General features: G+C 47.5%; 2 protein-coding genes across 2 annotated transcripts in view; one reads left to right on the top strand and one right to left on the bottom strand.

The window, feature by feature from the left end:
• Positions 1-8615: 8615 nt before the first annotated feature.
• Positions 8616-9011, bottom strand: LOC136479699 (uncharacterized). The gene has a single exon (XM_066477472.1). The coding sequence runs from the start codon at positions 9009-9011 to the stop codon at positions 8616-8618; it is 396 nt and encodes a 131-aa protein (XP_066333569.1).
• A 6064-nt stretch (positions 9012-15075) lies between these two features.
• The window catches only part of LOC136479698 (uncharacterized), a 33421-nt gene continuing 28341 nt past the window's right edge, over positions 15076-20155 (top strand). Inside the window, exons 1-2 of the mRNA XM_066477471.1 lie at positions 15076-15341; positions 15610-15666. Coding sequence (XP_066333568.1) covers positions 15076-15341; positions 15610-15666 — 323 coding nt within the window. The remainder of the gene's footprint in view (positions 15342-15609; positions 15667-20155) is intronic.

Below are 20155 nucleotides of genomic sequence, written 5' to 3'. Positions count from 1 at the left end.
TGTCCTTAGAGATGCAAAAGAACAAGTGAGAATGATTAGAGACAACTTGAGAGTGGCTCAGTCCCGACAGAAGAGTTACGTTGATACTCGTAGAAGAGAGTTGACTTTCGAAGTTGGAGATTATGTGTACTTGAAGGTGTCACCAATGAGAAGTGTGAAAAGATTCAATATGAAGGGAAAGTTGGCACCGAGGTATATTGGACCTTTCAAGATCCTAGAGAGACATGGAGAAGTAGCCTATCAATTGGAACTGCCTGAGAGTTTGTCAGGTGTGCATGATGTGTTTGATGTTTCACAATTAAAGAAGTGTTTGCGAGTACCAGAAGAGTAGATTCCTTTAGAAGAACTTGCTATTAAGGAAGATCTCACATATGAAGAGTATCCGATAAAGATCTTACAGACGGCAGAAAGAGTTACAAGGAGCCAAGTTATAAAAATGTGCAAGGTACAGTGGAATCGGTATATAGAGGATGAGGCTACTTGGGAAAGAGAACAGGATTTGCGAAAGTCTTATCCACAACTGTTTGAGTAAGCAATCATCCAAATCTCGAGGATGAGATTCATCTTAAGGGGGTAGAATTGTAATACCCTAAAATTTGCATTCTTTTAAAATAGTAAATTTGAATTATTTATGCAATTATGTGTGCATTCAAATATAGGAAAATAATATTTTTTTTGAAATTAAAATCAATCATAAGGATATACACATGTTGATGCACTCATGCTGGAGCATTATATTTAATATGTTGAGTGGTTTTGACTTAAATTCGAAAGGATCCAAAAATTATTTGGAAATGGAATTGGAAAATTTATTTGGAAAAAGAAAAGGAAATACTTTTCCCTCCCCTTCCCTTTTTCAATTTGGCCTGCTGGCCCATTCTCCCACCGGCCCGCTCGTCTTCCCTCCTTTCCCCTCCTTCCTCTTTTCTTCTTGGGCCGGCCAACTCGGGCAACTGCCAGTCGTGCTGCCTTCCTCAACCGCCGCCCAACGCCTCAGCCGCAGACCGCCAGGGCCCACACGTCAGCGCCTTCCTCCACCTCTCGCGCGCCCTGTGCCAGTCAAACCACAACCGCTGCCGCGTCCCCACTTCGCGTCATGGGAGCATCCTCCCCCACGCCCGGCCTCTATAAAATAGCGCTGAGCCTGTTGCCGCCCCTCCATGCTGCCTCCCCCGTTTCCCTTTTGCACTCGCTGAGCGCGGCGGAAGCCGCAACCGTCGCACTGAAAAACGCCGAGGTCCGCCGTCCGCCCCTCCACGTAGTCCGCCGTCCCTGAGCTGCCTCCATCTCCATTTTTCCCCGTGGTGAGACCCCCTTGCTTTCCTCGTTCTCTCCATGCCTTTAATTCCATGTTTCTTGGCCTCTAGAGCCCATTTCACGAGCGCCCGTGAGCTCCATGCCGCCGGCCATGGCGACCACCGCCTCGGCCGTGTCCTCTGGCCTTTTCTCGGCCTAGGCAAGTTTCCCTTCATCTCCTCTATTCCCCAGTGCCCTCGGTTAGTCGAACCGTGGCCTGTAGGCCATGATCCACGTGCGTCGGTGACCTCCTTGCCGCTGGCCATGGTGCCCTGCCACGGCAGCCACTGTTCTGGCCGCCACCTTTCTCTCTCTTCCCCCCAGATCTAATCTGAACCGTCCGTTGCTTGATCAACGGCCTAGAGAGGCTGATACCCCTTCATGGGTCATTTTGCTAAAGAGACCCCCATTTTTTGCCTAATTGAACCCGCATTCCTCGGTCGGTTTAATTAATCCGAAATTGATTTTATTTAAACTCAGAAATAGTTCATTCTATTTACAGAAATGTCACTGCGTTGTTTTGCTTATAAAATCGTCGTTTTACCCCCAAATCGACCCGTTCAAATTGCGTTATTTTCGTAATTGTAGAATCTATGTGTTAGTACCACTGTTAAACATGTTTGCAACATTTAAATTTCATGGTTAGGTTTAATTAAATAAATTGCTATAGGGAACCCCGTTTAATTCATAACTTTCGTGTTTTAGCTCCATTTTTTGTGAACTTCGCGTTGACATGATCTTAGCGAGACGTAGATTCTTTTCATAAACATTTTATCTTGTTTTATATACTGCTGGTGTACTGTTCTAACTATAGGATTGTTTGCTTTGCATGAATGTTCCTAAAATGTTGTATGTTGCCGTGTTGGTCGTGTTTAGACGGTGAGGAGAACGTTGGTGACCAAGAGTTCTTTGACGACCAGCAGGACCAGCAGGAGTTTGTTAACCAAGGCAAGTATAGCATGTGATCTACCTTGATGTCCTATTCACCATTTATTAATTACTCATTTACATGTGTCTAATTTTGATACCCGTAAGGACATCCTAGTGATTGATTATCTTGTTCCTTGTCTCCTATGGGTTATATGCATATGGGTAGTTTGCTAGCGCTCAATGTAACTATACAAGATCTACATAATGAAATAATGGTTCTATGGAACAAAAAGGAAAAATTGACTTTTAAACAACTAAATTATTAGGCGAAGGAGCAAATGACTTTCGTTCATGATGCTCTCAGCCCTCCATAAGGAATTATCTGTCGGCAAAAGCTGGGACTGACAGTGCAACCATGAGGGTCACATGGCTCTAAATTTAGCTCAGTAATAGGACATTTTCTAGCTTGTTAGAGGTTACCTTTATGGCGCAAAAGGGGCTTGCCATGTTGGGTATAGGGTTGCCTCTGTTCCTATGTGTATAGCCACGATGGACATGTGCCATAGGAAAGGGGGGTTCCTACATCTGCCTGCCGAGGAAACCTAGCGGCCCTAACTTGTTAGAGAAACCTATGAAATGACTTCATAGTGTACCCCGCCTGCTCACCTTGGCAGTGTTATGAGAGTAATTAACCCAGGCATAGGGGAAACACGACTCACGGTTAATGTGCACAACCTCTGTAGAGGGTTATAAACTGTTATAACAACCGTGCTTATGGTCATGAGTGGCCCAGAAAACTCACAGAATAACTGGTTAATTATTATTGTTCATTTATGATGTTCTATGATGATAATAGGATGAAATTGATTCTGATATCTGATCATGTGGATTTAATTGGGGCTTAAGCATAACTTGATAATTGTTGATGATAAAATCTTGACCTACTAAAAGTGCTAACTACAGTAAACCAGAGTCAACCTTTTTGAGCGTTCATAACCTCATGTTATCTTGTTAAGTATGGGAAGTACTTACGCTTGTTTACTTTCTATATTTGGATAAAAATCTTAGGTGGGTAACAGATGTTAATGAGTATGAGGAGTTTCTTGAGGACTATTAGGCTTGTGGTGAACCAGTTGACTGTCCCTGTGTTGGAGCTACCATGAGAGAGCTACTTTCTTTTATTTTCCGTTGTGTTGTGTAAGACTATGTTATGGTATTAATCGTGATGTAAGATACACTGTGATGATACTTTTGTAATTTGTCAACTTATGTGTGTGACTGATCCCTGGGCACACATGAGTTTAGTGCATTCAATTTTATCCTTAAAATTGGGTGTGATAGTCGCCGGGGTGTACCTCCAGTTGCATGATGGGATGGCGGGTGAGTACCTTACTGTGCCGCTGAACACGTCACAGAAGGGGTGGAACGCTAGGTGGTTCTACATGAGACAAAGCCACCCAGCAATCCGCTGCGACACCGACCACATCTCGGAGAACCAGAGGAGTTGGTCGGAGACATCGAGCAGCGATGATATGGAGCAAGTGAAGGAATTCCTCGGCTTAATAAAGGGTGTAAGGACCAATGGCGGATTGGTATTAGTGAGTTTCATAGTGCGCCGCATTCAACCCTGTAAGGAGAGAGCACACCCAGGCTTCGAGTTCAAAGGGGAGACCGACGGTACCCGGGAGAGGCCAGAGATACTGTCGAGGAACGTTGTTGAAGAGCGGACTATAGAGCTATTCACTCCGCTTGCCTCATTCAGCATGTCAGGATATACAAAGCCCTTCAACTGCAAAAATCTGCCTCCTCAGGTAAATATCGCAACTGTGTGTTTTTAGAAGCTTTTTTCTTTTGTCATTGCCGAGCAGTATACTGATTCACTCATGCGAAGATGCACTCGCAGGATAGGGCTGTGTACTTCTCGGGCATGCCGAGAGGCGATTGGCCGCCAGCAGTGGATGCACGACCACTAGCTCAACCTAAAGAAAGTTTCATCGGTGTTTCTTTGGATTTTAGGGGTATGGATGTTGGTCAGACGGAGAGTCCTCCCCCAGTGTCGGAGAAAACATAGGGAAAGAGGGCAGTAGTGGACAAGCTGTCTTGGAAGAAGAGGAAGATGGCGGCTGCTGCTCCTCGCAAACCAGGCAGCATCTCGCTTAACGATGATCAGACCACTCGAACGCAAAGGACCGTGGTGTTCAATTGGTCTGACGATGACGATGTTCTGATGGCTCCTCCACCAAGCACGAAGGAGCCTCCGCAAAGCACATGCTTGGGGAATCAATCAGGGGAAGGTGGAGAAGTCCCTGAACCGCATATGAGGGGAGTCCCCGAGTAGTGGTCAAGGGAAGTTCCCGCACAGTAGACAACGGGAGTCCCTGCGGGGCAGGCATCGGATGTCCTCAAGCAACAGTCCGAGGCAAACCCAGACCAGCAAGCAGAGAGGGACCCAGAGTGGTAGGTAGAAAAGTGGTCGACCAAGGAGGAACTGAGACCTCCCCCGCAGACCACGGGAGTCGACCTGATAGTTGCGCTTGGGGGCTCGGGTAGGCACCGCCGGTTCAAGAAATTGAACCGGCAGACCAAGCCGTAAGTATCCTTGTATTGAAGTTACTTTGCTATAGTTTCTTAACTTTTTGTGGTGACTGATGAACTATTTTGATGTAGTGCATGGCGCATGATGGATCCAACCCCGCCTGTCTAGACTGAGCAGCAGCCGAAGGCTAGCCTCAGGATGGGGGAGATGTCGGTGGACCCCATCCCGGAGTCCCCGGGTGCTCGGCAGCACGCGGGGGAGCCGATCGCTGCCGTTAGTGGACTTGGCAGCGGCGAACAGTTATCGTCAACGGTGAATGAGTCAGCGACAGCCCCCTCAGCAACGGCGGGCACCACCGGGTCCTCGGGAGTAAAAGCTGCAGTAGCTGGCATCACGCTGGGATCTAGAGCAGAAAATCTTGCGACACCAAAGGACCAGACAGCACCCCTCGAGGCGTCAGAGGGCATGGTCGGACCCGCCATCTAACCACCGAGCCCCCAGGCAGTGCCTCCAGCTGTAGCAGAAGATGGCGAGGTGGAGGAGATCGAGCGTGAAGAACCTCGAGCTCAAGCTATCTGAATCCTCCAAAAGCACGCCGATGATATAGTAATTGTCGAAGAGGAGGACACCACTAGGGAGTTCAGGAGACTAGAGACCTCCCTTACCGGGGTGATGAAGCAGATCAAGGTTAGTACTACGTCTGGAGTGCTCCTCTTTGACGTTAGGAATTGGATTTCGACGTTGTCATTGTGCATGCGTAGGAGATAACTTGGATTGCCGAGCAACGCCGCCAGATGATAAAGCAAATGGAGCCCCTTGCTGAGGAGAATGAAAAACTCAAAGAGGCAATGAACCTCTCAGAGAGAAATATCCAGAGGGCCCGACACGAACGAGACCTTGCAAGGTCGAACACGTGGGACCTAGAATACCAGAAGGGGGTCTTGACCAAAAAACTGGCGGCTATGTTCAAGCATGTGCGGAGCCAGTCCGAACAACTGGCCATTGTCTCCGAGCAACTGAAGAGTGCCTCCAAGAAATTTGAGAAGAAATCCAAACTACTTAAAAGTGTATCCGAGCAAAAAGCAGGTACGGTATATCAACGAATGTACTTTTGCATTGCTGAACAGCCATATTTTTGGTGTTAATTATTGCGCTTGTAGAGAAAGACGCAGAGCTCGGCCAACTGCGCTAGGCCATCGAACAACTTCACCAGGAGAAGGCGAAGGAGTCAGAGCGAGCAGACAAACTGGCTGAGGAGCTAAAAGGTGAATACCTCCTAGTCGAAATTACTGTTGAAGTAGCTTCCTTGTATGATGGAACATTGCAACACTTGCAGGCTACTATCATAAAGCCAAGGTGTAGTTTGATGTGCTAGTGCTGGAGGCCAAGACCCAAAGGGAGAACTTTGATGATGTAGTTGCCGCAATTAAGCCAGTGCTTGACTGCGTCGACCAAGAAACGACTACTCAGCCTGACGGCAGGTGGCAATGTTCGGACACCATCATCCAGAAGTGTAGGGCAGCGTGGGAGAACTTCAAGAGCTTCAACCGCGATGCCATTATGTTCGTCGCTACTCATGTCCTCGCGGTGGTTCGGTCCCATTACCCATCTATCGACTTTCAGTCGATAGGGGGCGAGTTCGCCGAAGGACTGAGCGATGCGGAGACCCAGCAACTAGAGGATGAGATGGAGGATGTAGTGAAGAAGTTGGCCGGCGATATAGACTTGTTTGGTGAGACAGAAGGTGAAAACGGTGCACGGTGACCTGCTCGGAGATTATCATCTGTAACATCTGGACGGTGTAGTTATAACATGCGAAAGCGCAAAAAACACTTATGTATATGATAAATGTTATAAGGTGCTTGTGTATTCGGTTAAATTGTATTTCGGTGAAAAGGTCTTCATAGTTTTGAACATGACGTATTTATAGGGAGTGTAAGTGGAGTCCGAGCAGTTAGTTCGCCACTAACCCCTATGACCTTAGCTAGCCCATAGTCCGTAACATCGAGCACGGAGCCCATGCACATGTAGGAGGGACAGGCATGACCAAGGAACCGCAGCTGACCACCCATAATGTAGAGTGCGGAGCCCGTGGCACGTGTAGGGAGAGATCAGAGACTAGGTCTTCTCCAAACAGAACAGGGCGGGACATGTTCTGCTCAGCGGTTATCGAAATAACTTGGAGATATAGGTAGTATAAGCGGCATCCGAGCAATTAGTTATGTGCTAAACTCTCGGCCTTGGCTAGCTCATAGTCCATAACGTCGAGCGCAGAGCCCGTGGAAGTGTAGGAGGAATAGGTGTGACTAAGGGACCACAGCCGACCACCCATAACGTAGAGCGTGGAGCCCGTGGCACGTGTAGGGAGAGATCGGAGACTGGGTCTTCTCCAAAGAGAACAGAAAAGAAAGTATGCTGCTCACCGATCAGCGAAATCTCTTTGTAGATTTGGAGTAAAGTGTTCGGTGTTTTTGGAGAGAACGTCTGGCGAAATACGTTGGCGAGTTGGAGGAAACATATTCGGCGCTTTGGAGAAAACGTGTTCGGCGATTGTGGCGAAAACTTATTCGGTGATTTTTGGTGATAATGCATCGGCGTTTTGGAGAAATCGTTCGGCGATTTTGGAGAAAATGGTTCGACAATAACGTTGGAGATTTGGAGGATTGTGGTCGGTGCAGTTATGTCGATTTCATATTGGAGTTCGTTATGAAGTTGCATAGAGCTCGGCTACCACGAGTGGATGTTAAACCAAAATAGAGACAAGTTATGGAGACCAAAACTTTAGTCAACGTAAAAGTGGAGAGTACATATCTAGAGCGTTTCAAGGATAGAAACGTATAAGGTGTTCGATGTGCCACGAGTTGGGAACATCGATTCGTTATAAGTCACTTAGGTGATAAGACCCTAGTCAGGTAACCTCTTTGACGATGTAAGGCCCTTCCCAAGGGGAAGAGAGCTTGTGCATCCCTTTAGTTTTTTGTTTTCTGTGGAGAACGAGATCGCCGACAACAAATGAATGACCTTTGACATTTCGGTTGTAGTACCTCCACAAGCCTTCCAGATATTTAGCTGTGCGGACGTAGGTGATTAGGTGTTCTTCCTCGACCATGTCGACGTCCTCTGTCCAAACAGCTATGGCCTGCTCTTCATCATAGTTTTCCACCCTAGGTGCTCGAAAGGCAATGTCCACTGGTAGTATGGCTTCTGAGCCATAGACCAAGAAGTATGGAGTCACACTGGTGCTGCGACTAGCTTGAGTACGCAGTCCCTAGACTATAGCTGGTAGCTCCTTGAGCCATCTGCCCATGTGCTTTTCTCCTTTCTGATATAGTCGCCTTTTGAGGGCATCAAGGATCATGCCGTTCGCCCGTTCGACCTGGCCGTTGGCTCTAGGATGGGCAATGGAGACATATTTGATAGAGATGCAACGATCTTTGTATAAGTCCCAGAAGTGATGGCTAGTAACTGTAATTCTGAGGTCAGTGATGATGCTGTTCGGGAGACCAAATCTGTGGATGATATCTTCAAAGAGCTCGACTGCTTTCTTTGTAGTAGCCGAGACGAGCGGTTTATATTCAATCCACTTGGAGAACTTGTCGATGGCAACATATACATACCGAAAACCACCTGGCGCTGGCTTGAAAGGCCCGATCATATTTAGTCCCCAGCATACGAAGGGCTAGGAAGCTAGGATGGTTTGCAGCTCTTGCGCTGGCTTGTGTATTTGCTTGGCAAAAAATTGGCATCCTTCACAACATCGGACGAGGTCTTCTACATTAGAGATGGCTGTGGGCCAATAGAAACTAGTTCAGAAAGCCTTGCCGACCAGTGTTCTCGAGGACGCATGGTTGCTGTAGGAACTAGAGTGAATTTCAAGAAGTAGCTTTACTCCCTCCTCTTGGGTAATGCATTTCTACAGTATTCCTTCCTTAGCACTTTTCCTCATCAAGTTGTCATCCACCAACACATAATGCTTGCTTCGACGAATTAGGCATTCGATTTCAGTCTTGTCGGTGGGTACCTCGGCGCTGGTGAGGTACTTGATGAATTGCTCCCTCCAATTGGCGGGCGGCGAAGGTACTGTAAGTACTAGCTGCTTGGCCGGGGGAACTTCCTGAACTTCCTTATCTTCTTTGATGGATGGCGCTAGGAGATCCTGAATGAAGACCCCTGGTAGGATTGCGGTGCGAGAAGAGCCCAACTTGGATAAGTGGTCGGCGAGCTGATTTTGGTCGCGTACCACGTGGTGGTACTCGATGCCATAGAATTTTCCTTCAAGCTTCCTGATTTCAATGCAATATGCATCCATCTTCGCAGCTGGAGCAAGCCCAGTCCTTGTTGAGCTGGTTGATGACCAATGCGGAATCCCCGTACACCATGAGGCATTTAACGCCGAGCTCAACGGCTATACGGAGTCCATAGAGACATGCTTCATATTCGGTGGCGTTGTTGGAGGCCAGAAAGTGTATCCAGAAAACGTATCAGAGCTTATCCTTGCTCGGCGTAATGAACAGAATGCCCACACCAGCACCGTTGATGTTAAGGGCACCATCGAAGTACATCACCCAGTGCTCGGGGCAAGTGGCAGCGATAGGCTCTTGGATCTTGGTCCACTCAGCGATGAAATTAGCGAGTGTCTATGACTTGATGGTAGGCCTGCTTCTGAATTCGATGGAGTAAGTGTTGAGCTCAATAGCCCACTTGATGATGCGGCCATTAGCCTCCTTGTTGTGGAGAATGTCCCCCAGAGGGAACTCAGTGACCATGGCGATCTTGTAGTAGTCGAAGTAGTGTTGGAGCTTGCGCAACGTAATTAGAATTGCGTATAACAGCTTTTGTACCTGAGGATAACAAGTTTTGGGCTCATTAAGTACCTCGCTTATGAAGTATACCAGGCGTTGCACCTTGTAGGCATGCCTGGCTTCCTCGAGTTCAATGACAATAGCTGTGCTGACGACGCAAGAAGTGGCGGCGATGTAGATCAGCAGAGTTTCATCTAGTCGTGGCGCCATCATGATCGGAGGCTTTGTTAGGAACAACTTGAGCTGCTCAAAAGTTGTGTCTGCCTCCTCCGGCCAGGAGAAGTGCTCGGAGGCCTTGAGGAGCTTGAAGAAAGGTAGCCCTTTTTCACCGAGGAATGATATGAAGCAGCTTAAGGTAGCCATGCAGTCTATAAGCTTCTGTATATCCTTGACACATGTTGGCTGTTTCATGTTGGTGATGGCTGAGACCTTGTCAGGGTTAGGTTCGATGCCTCGAGCACTGACAATGTAGCCCAGTAGTATACCGGATGGAACTCCAAAGATGCACTTTGAAGGGTTCAACTTCCATCGGTACTTGTTCAAGTTGGCGAAAGATTCCTCAAGGTCGGCGATAAGATTGTCGGTAGCCTTGGTCTTGATGACCACATCATTGATGTAGGCTTCGACGTTGCGATCGATCTGTTGGTCGAGGCACATCTGGATGGCCCTTTGATAGGTTGCTCCGGTGTTCTTGAGTCCGAAGCACATAGTTGTGTAGTAGTAAGCGCCGAAAGGCGTGACAAACGATGTCTTGATCTGATCTTCTTCCTTCAGGGAAATCTGGTGATAGCTAGAGTAATAGTCAAGGAAGGAGAGAAGTTCGTAGCCAGTGGTGGAGTCTACAACCTCATCTATCCGAGGCAGGCTGAAGGGGTCTTTAGGGCAGTGTTTGTTAAGATTAGTGTAATCAACACACATTCTCCATTCTTTATTCTTTTTTCAAATAAGAAAAGGGTTTGCTAACCAATCTGGATGATACACTTCTTTTATGAATCCGGCAGCTAAGAGCCATTTTATTTCTATCCTAATAGCCTCCTTCTTGTCTAGCACAAATCGGCGAAGTTTCTGCTTGATCGGTTTGGTGGTCGGCGAGAAATTCAAGGAGTGCTCGATCTTCTCCCGTGGTACCCCCGGCATGTCTACAGGTTTCCAAGCAAACACATCGGCGTTGGCATGTAGGAAGGAGACAAGCGCACTTTCCTATTTGGGGTCAAGGTGAGCCCCAATCTTCACGGTCTTGGAGGGGTCGTCGAGGCTGAGGCGGACCTCCTTGACTTCCTTTGACTTGGCGGAGGCGCAAGGAGGCTCCAGCTCTAGAATCTCCATATCTTTGGCAGGCACCATCTTGGCTTCGGTGACCATGCTAGCCATCTGGATGGAGAGGTTGGTAGATTTGGCGAGGGCGAGACTCTGTCTCATAGGCGTAGGCGATGGAGAGGTTGGCCCATAGGGCCAAGACTCTAGCAGGCGAAGGCATCTTCAGCAATAGATAGGCGTAGTGCATCACGGCCATGAATTTGGTCAGAGCTGGCCGACCAAGTATGGCATGGTAGGCGGTGTCAAAGTCGGTGACGTAGAAGTTGATGTGTTCGACGTGGTACTTGCTTGCCATGCCGAACTGTACTGGTAGGGTAATCTCTCCAAGCGGCTTGGAGGCTCTGCTAGGTACCACACCCCAAAAGGAGTCGTAGGGTGTGAGATCTGACAAACTGAGGCCTAGCTCTTTTAGGGCTCCAGCGAAGAGGAGATTTAGAGCGCTCCAACCGTCGACAAGCACTTTTCTGAAGAACACCTTCTGTATGGTTGCGTCGAGGACGAGGGGAAAACACCCTGTGTAGGGAATATCGACCCACTGGTCGGCCCTACTGAAGGTGATGGGGACCACGAACCATGGGCGATAGCTAGGGTTGGCGGTGGTGTCTTTCATAGTGATGGAGAGCACCCACCGTGCGGTGAGCTTCCGTTCTCTTCTGCTCTTAGTGGAGGCGAGGCCCCCGAAGATGGTGGCGACCACTTTTCATGGTCCTAGAAGGCATTGTTGTTGCCCCCGGGTGGTCGGTGACCTCTAGCTCCATCGTTGGCGTTGTCGTCCAGCTTCTTGTCCTAGAACTCCTTAGCCAAACCAAGGCAGTTCTTCATCTTGTGTTTGGCGTTCTTGTGAAGAGGGCACGAGCCATCGAGGATCTTTTGGTACTATTCGTCATAGTTGCGCTTGGCGCGAGGTTGACTGATGGCGGCGACGATGTGGTCTGGCTAGCGGCGGTGATTTTGGCTAGGCCTAGGTCCTTCTGTCCGATCATGTCCGCTGTCGTGATGGTAGCTGTGGTCGTCATGGAGGCGGTCGCTATGGCGTCGGTCGTTGGGGCAGTCATCATAGCGGCGAGATGGGCGATGAGTGCCCGCATCCTCGTTGCAGCGCACCTTGGCTTCCTCTGCATCGGTGTACTGGTTGGCCATAGTGACCATCTCGCCAATGCTAGTGGGCGGCTTGCGGTTGAATTTGGAGCGAAGCTCGCGATGGTGGAGTCCTCGGATGAAGGCGGTGATGACCTCAGCTTCCATAATGTTGGAAATAGAATTCCTCATCTCGAAGAAACGTCGAATGTAGCTACAGAGGAGCTTGGACGACTTCTAGTTGATGCGGTTGAGATCATGCTTGGTACCGGATCGAGTACACGTGGCCATATAGTTGTCGGTGAAGACTTTCTTCAGCTCTTCCTAGGATCCGATGGAGTTCGGCGCAAGGCTAGTAAACCAGCTCATGGCGGGTGGCGTGAGCAAGATGGGGAGATAATTTGACATGACATTGGTGTCTCCTCTGGTGGCATGGATAGCAGTGGCGTAAGCCTGCAGCCACTGTGTCGGGTTCATCCTTCCTTCGTAGGGCTCGACCCCAGTGATCTTAAAACCACGGGGCCACCGAAGTGTTCAGAGCGCCCTTGTGAAAGCTAGAGGCCCCTCAGGGTTGTCGACGCCATCGTTTGCAGCATTGCCATTAGCGATAGGCTCGAGGGCTGAGTCCAGGTTGTCGTACTCCTGCTCGTACTCCCTGCGGCGACATACTTTGTCTTCATGGCGACCGAAGCAACATTGCTCGATACACCATCATGCATCCCGGAGGTTGCTGAGGTGCACTCGAGCATCCTGTTCGACCTCCTGGTCATGTTGGCAATGGTGTTCGATGCGGTGGCCCCTGGCTCCCCTCTGGAGAGGTAGCGACTTATCGGCGAAACGACTTTGGCTGGGGCGGTAATTAGATCTTGGCGTAGCTGATCGGTGAATCATGCTCGTAGAGCATGAAGGTCTCTGATCCTCGTGAATCTCATTAACCTAACAGTGTGCCGCTTTAAGCATGGCGGTGACCTTGGCGAGCTCGAGCGTCTACAGGAGGCGAGCGAGCTCATTGGCAGCCACTGCTAGATTGGCAGCCACTGCTAGATTGGCGCTTGGAGTCTTGAAGACGTCGTGGCCGTCAGCGCGGAGAAATTCTTCGTCGAGGTCGTGGTGGAGCGGGAGCGATTTTCCCTATGAATCGAGCTGATTATTCCGAGTAGCCTAGGCCCTCGCAATGGCTGCATAATTTTCTTGGCGCTACACACAGTTGACATTTCGGTTCTCCTGAGCAACGCGCTCCTCCTTGGTTTCGCCATTCCGAGGAGGGCTGTTGACGCTGACATTGAAGATCGCACCACCCCAGAAGGGTGGGAGAAGGAGTTGCTTGGAGAAGGTTTTGGCGAGGGTCTCCGTAGAGCCCTGAGACTCGAAGCCCAGATTTTCCTCTAGGATGGTCTGGAGGGGCACTCTGGGGCACCGGCCTAAGTGTAGCATGTTGACGGCTGGCGGAGGCTGGACAGCGATCTGGTCGGTGAGTAGGTGGGCGCATTCCACCTGGTCGGTGAGTTTGCCCCTCAGGGCGTCTTAGCAAGTGGTAGCGACGTTGGTGAGCTCGAAGGGCAGAGCCGCAACTCCTGGAGTTTTCCGAGCAGCCTCTGATAGATTTGGATCGAAGGGTGGTCGGTGCTGAACCAAAGTGTCCAGAGTCAATTCGGCGATGGAGAGACAATCAGCGAGGTTCAGACTGACCCGATCGATGGATTCGATCAGATCGTCATTGTTGATTTGCCTCCTCTGATAACGAGGAAGCGGGTGGTGAGTTGTTGATGAAGGAGGCCTCGGAAGCAGTTCCGAGATCGGATCTACAGTCATAGGTGCGGGGATAATCGGAGCAGAATCGATCTGCATTGGCTCAAGGAGCTCTCTGACTCCGTCAGCGTTGATGGTCCATGAGATCGATCCGACCGTGAAGATCTAGCTAGGCTACGGGAGGGACGAAGGGCCTGCAGAAAAAGCCATCTTGTTCGACAAGGAAACAGCACGTCGTCCCCTACCTGGCGCGCCAACTGTCGATAGAATATTATTGGCAGTTCTCCGAGGGGTATCCCACGAAGGTAGATTGATCGGCAAGGGAGCGTGAGATCAAGAATAAGAAGGCAATAGAGACACATGAGTTAGACAGATTCAGGCCGTCAATATGACGTAATACCCTACTCCTGTGGTTTGTTGATTTGTATTAGCTATCGTATGATATTGCATGTGTTTGGAGGGAGTCCTTGCCCGCCTTATATAGTCCAGGGAGCAGGGTTACAAGTTGGTTAGATCTGAGAGATAACCAGAAAGTAATAACTAATTACAGAAATCTTGGGATCATACATATCCTAACAGATCTCGTAGTATCTTCAAGATATCTTCCAGATGTCTTGCGGAAGGCGCCGACCAGGATCGTGCCCCGCAAGGCTTCGTCTTGTGGGCTGGGCCACCCCTGGGGGCGCAACCCATGTGGTCTGCCGTGGGTATCCGGGGTCGTACCCCCACATATACTGTTACATATATATATGGAGAGTATATTCAATAGCTAGCTATAAAATAAGTTATTCTGTAGCCACCTCCATTTACGATAATTTTATATACTAATTTATGATAATGTTAATACATATTTATGATAGTTGGGTTACTATAATACTTGGAGATATTTACCATAATGTTATTGTAAACCACTTAGTATGGAGTTACTATAATATCGTAACTTAATATAGTAATTATCGTAACTCAAAGTGGCTACAGAATAACTTATTTTGTAGCCAGCTACAGGGTAGTAGTTATATATATATAACTACTATTTACGATAATTTACGATAATTTATATATAGTTATATAACTACTATTTATGATAATTTACGATAACTTATATATATAGTTATTCTGTAGCCACCTCTATTTACGATAATTTTATATATCAATTTACGATAAAGTGAATACATATTTATTTATGAAAGTTGTGTTACTATAACACATGAGGATATTTACCGTAACATTATAGTAAATCACATAGTAAGGAGTTACTATAATCTCATAAATTAGTATAGTAATTATCGTAACTCAAAGTGGCCACAGAATAAGTTATTTTATAGCCAGCTACAGAACAGTGTATATATATATGTGATGGATCGGAGCCGGCCAGTCAGCGGGTCCTCATCGAGGGTGGAACAAGAAAAGATCAACGGCGAGCGATCGATGGACGAAGAAGAGGCATGCGGCGTTAGCGCGGCGGCTGACGTGAAAGTGATGAAGGTGGCGCCGTTGCCACCACCGGCGGATGACGGGGAGATGGCGGCGTGGAAGGCGCTAGCCGCGATGCTGCTGGTGCAGATGTTCAACATGGGCATGGTGCTGCTGTCCAAGGTGGCCATGGGCGGCGGCATGTTCGTCTTCGCGCTCCTCACCTATTGCAGCCTCTTCGGCGCCGCCATCATCCTCCCCATCGCGCTCCTCCGGGAGAGGTGCGTATGACTACCTCCCGCGTCTCTCCGACAGGTCGTCGGTCGTCCACTGCCGTCATCCCTAGTAATGTAGCCGATGCGACATAGCGAGCTACTCTATGTATTCTTATTTTAATCCTGGACAAATTAAACTAGATACATGTTCTGTTTTTAATACTGCATTATAAATAGATTTTGATATTGCTTCCGAAAAAGAAAAGAAAAGAAAAGAAAAGAAAGCCCTAGTTTGAAACAACTCTATGTATTCTTATTTTCATCCCTTCTGCAGGGGCAAGTGGAAAGAGATGTACTGGCACGCCGCTGGATGGTTCCTTAATGCGTTCATGCACTACTGGAAACTCGCATTCTTCTGTGTGTGTGAAAACACACGGAAAAATACGCATACCGTCAGGAAAATATTTTTCTAACAGTGTACCATTAGAAAAATACACACGGAAATATAATGACAGAAAAAATCAATTGTTCTGTATGTTTGTCGTCAAAAATAATTTTTCTGTGGGTGTTACACGCACAAAAAAATTGTGTTCGGACATATTAAAAATAAAATTTATGTGGATTATTCCTCACAGAAAAAAGAAAAACCCGATAGAAAATTATTTTTCTGTTAGTGTTGTCCCGTCAGAGTTGCAGAGGTGCACTCACAGGAAAAAATTGTATTTTTCTGTCGGGTTAGGTGAACACACATAAATTTTTTTTTCTGTCAGGTGTTAACAGACCACCGACAGAATAATATACACTTACCCATGCAGCAAATTGAATACAATAATTATTTGGAAACAGTCGCAACATCATATTAAAATATGTACTGTCCATACAGTAATTTCATCTAAACATATAAAGATGGAGTCCAAATGTTCAGCACATTCATTCATAGCATCCAGGCTACATGTAGATGATGTTCAAATGTTCCGTCATCAATACATTCAAAAGCAATATCATCTCATCTCAGCAGTTCATGAATTTCACTACTGATAACTACTACACTACTATGCTGACAACCAGATCGATGTTGCTACCATTGAAAATGAGCAGCTCTTAGCTCTTTCATTGCTGCTCCTATCGACCTGCAAATAAAGCACAATAAGTAAGATATTATCAACTTGGCATACATCAGGTAATAAGCACAACTTTGTTCCAGGTAGTAACTTGGCAGCTAACTTCCAGATGTTAAACTGCAAACCTTCCTAAATTCCAGATGTCAAACTGCAAACCTTCCTAAATTCCTAAGGTAGAAAGCAAAAAATTGGACTCTTGACTACATAGACAAACACATAGAATGTTTCACAAAATCTTAAGAACGTTCACCTAATTACAAAATCATTGCTCCTTACTGCATATGTGCCACAAATTCTGAATAAAGGGTACTGAACACAGATTTAATTTTCTTTGTGTTGCGTATACTACTGAACATAGTTTAATTTTCAACAAATACTAAGTGCTGATACCAAGGCCCATCTGTTATTCTAAATAGCATCACACTATGCAGAGTTGCAGACTGGTGTTGAATGATAGAGCTAATTGACATTCAGGCAATGGGAAAAATCATAGCAAGAAGCATAAATTATTTAATCACTGATTTTCTCTGTACCGATTCTTTAATCACAGCAAAAAGCACATACATACTACAATTATAAAATCTCATGGATCTCCCTTGCTTGTATGCACATCCAGTTTGCTTGAACAACTACTAGAAAAAGAGGCATGTTGTACCGTGACTTCACAACAAACAAGCGAGCTACAGTAGACAAGTGTGAGTGTGTGGTTCTATCATGTACCAACTCATCTGCACTAGCAACCATCCTATAGAAAGCTTTGGCATATGCTGTTGGTTCAGCATCCAGTATAGGTGGATGGTGCCCAGCAAGGTCCACCAACATTTGATCCATCTGATCAATTTCATCAGTGCCCTCTCTATTTCCCACACCATCATATCCATCATGTGAAATAAGCCCCTCACCATGCTCAGTCCAAGTTTCATAGCCTTCCTTAAAACCATGCCTACATAAATGCATCTCTATAGTATATCTTATGTGCCTAAAGTAGTTCCGACATTGTGCACGCGGACACTTAATAGTATCATTTTCAGCTACACTAGGAATTGAAAATACACCATTCAAGAATTCATTGTTTTCATGAATCCATTCATTTGAGGGAGCTTTGCCACGTTGCCAACCATTATACATCCATGTTCGGTTTGACATATTAACTAGTTCTGTTTCAAATATTAATATATTAGATATCACAGCAAAGTAAGCTCAATTATTTTTGGTGCAAGGACAGACATTCCAAACTCAGACATGTGGGCACACAAATAAAATGTAGAATAACACATCGTCATACAACAAATAAAACTAGTGAAGAAAGAAGTGTACCTTGAGTCTCACAGGTACTCAACAACTCTTCATTGTCTACCTCCAATAGGAACCTTTTAGTCCTTGTTTAGCCCAAAATCTTTACTGCAGTACATCAGGGACATGAGATTAGAATTTTCAATAAATTTTTTTTCATGCTATTAGTGAGGCCACTATGGCTGATATGCTGCCTATAGGTACTGAACAGGTACATGTCATGAAAAATATCAATAAGAATCATAGATACTCTAAATAGACAAGGGAAACATGCTTTACTTATCCATACATTTTTAGGGGAGAAACAGATAACCTGAAAACTCGATTCAGATTTGAAGTAGATATCTTGAGGGAAGCAGACTTCAACTAAAAATTCATACAAGTGGACACTCAGATAAACTGGCATCTCATACAAAAAATAGAATTAGTGAAGAGAGAAGTGTACCTTGACCTAAGTGTAGTGCACTAGTGGCCAGATCTGGAGGATGGAAGTGCAGGGGCAGGGGAGACCGACAGGGAGAGGAGGGTCGTCGCGCCGAGACGAGCACTGGGGGGGGGGGGGAAGGTCTCGCGACCCTGTACAGCCAGCGGAGGGCCTAGGGATGCGCCCTGGGGCACCGGCGGCCAGCGGCTGGCACCCAACGGATAGCGCCCAGCGGCCGGGGAAGTGGGGAGAGGGAGGGCGCCAAATTGGTGGCGGAGGGTGTGCGGCAGCGGGCGGACTGGGGAGAGCAAGGGCGCCAAATTGGTGGCAGCTACCGGCGAGGAGCTTATGGAGGCGTGGATCTAGAGGCTGCCGACCTGGTTACGGCGGATGGCATGGGTGCGGAGTAGCTGCGGCAACGAGGCGGGCATGCGTGCGTAGCAGCGGCGGGGCGCAGCGTGTGCGTGCGTGCATGAGGAGAGCCGAGCAGGCGAGTCCGCGAGTGCGTGCGTGCGAGGGTGTTTGGGGGCGGCGACCGACGGGTTAGGGTTAGGACTTCTTCTTTTTTATATTTTATTAATTAAAGTATTTTCTTTTCACGAGAACACGCGAACGCCGAAATGGAAACCGTGAACGCCAAAACATGAAATCCTAGTGGTCGTTTGAATTTTCTGTGCGTGTGTATGTTTTTTCTGTGCGTTTTAAAATAACTGACAGAATAATAACATTTTTCCTATGCGTGCATATATTTTTTCTGTGCGTTTTTAAAGAACCGATAGAATAAATTGCATTTTTCTGTGAGTGCTGATTTTTCCGTGTGTGTTGTCACGCACGGAAAAATCATACAATTATTCTGTGGGTTTTCGTATTTTTCTGTCGGGATATTTTGGAACCGATAGAATAATCGTAATTTTTCTATGCGTACCAAAAAACGCACAGAAAAAATCGTCACCCACAGGGCAATTCGAGTTTCCAGTACTGATGGGGGTAACTTTGTAAATATATGTTCGTTACTTAAGTTATTCTGAGAGGTTCCGAATAAATATGGGACTTGCTAGCGCTCGGACGTCCGTTCCGGGGTGCTAGCATCGGACCGCTACCGTGCGCATAAGAAACAACCGGGCTTTCGAGCAGTCTGCCCCCGTCGGTCGCCCCACCCCGCACGCGCACGCGGCCCTTTTCGCTATGCGCCTGTGGCTGCCGCTCCTTCCCCTTGACCCCCTCCTATCTCTCTGCGTGGGTGGGACCCGGGAGCTGGGATAAATGGCTGAGGATGAGCGCCCTTCCCATCTGCTGGCCCCCAGCTCACTCCATCCGCAGGCCCTCGGTTCACCGAACTCCCATCCCTCGGTGCTCGGGCCATGCGCCCATTAGTCACCGCACCCCGTGGCTCTTCGAACAACATCAAACACTTATAACATGAAACACTTGAATGCAACATACGTCTGAAACAAATGAAACATTTAGAATATACACTTGCAACATATGTGCAAAACATATGTAACATCCAGATAAAACACTTGCTGCAACATAAGACTAGAAACAGATGAAACATTTTGATCAAACGCTTGCAATATTCTGATCTACTTTTGCAACATCCATATAAAACATTTATAACATAGCATTGTAACATTTGGAACACTTGAAACATACATTTGAAACATAGGGGACGGGAGGCCAGGGCTGGTCAATTCTGGCCATCGAGGTGGAAGCCGGCGGCGAGCGACGGCGCATGGGAACCACAACCACCGACCACGCTTGTGGGTGCCCTTGGCTTGCCCATGGATGACCTAAGGCGGCCTGGCATGTGTGCCCAGCGTCCATCAGCTAGGGGCAGCGGCAGTGCCCCCGCAGCGATGAGGCATTCCGTCGGTGCTGGGGTTGGGGAAGAGGCCAGAGAGATGCTACGCGAACTAAGGGAGGAGGCGGCATGGTCGGCTTGGGTGGAGGAAGAAGGCAGTGGTGTGGTGCTCTGTAGTTTCACGGAGACATGGAGGAGAAATAGAGACGCGATTGAACGGGAAAGGATAAGTCTAAGTGGC

Source organism: Miscanthus floridulus, chromosome 9, assembly GCF_019320115.1.
Source record: "Miscanthus floridulus cultivar M001 chromosome 9, ASM1932011v1, whole genome shotgun sequence".
NCBI lineage: Eukaryota > Viridiplantae > Streptophyta > Magnoliopsida > Poales > Poaceae > Miscanthus > Miscanthus floridulus.
Note: the sequence above shows the minus strand (reverse complement) of the source record. Positions and strands in the feature narration are given on the sequence as shown.

Excerpts from the sequence above, each read along its gene's own strand:
- LOC136479699 (XM_066477472.1), bottom strand. The coding sequence starts at position 9,011 with ATGGATGCATATTGCATTGAAATCAGGAAGCTTGAAGGAAAATTCTAT.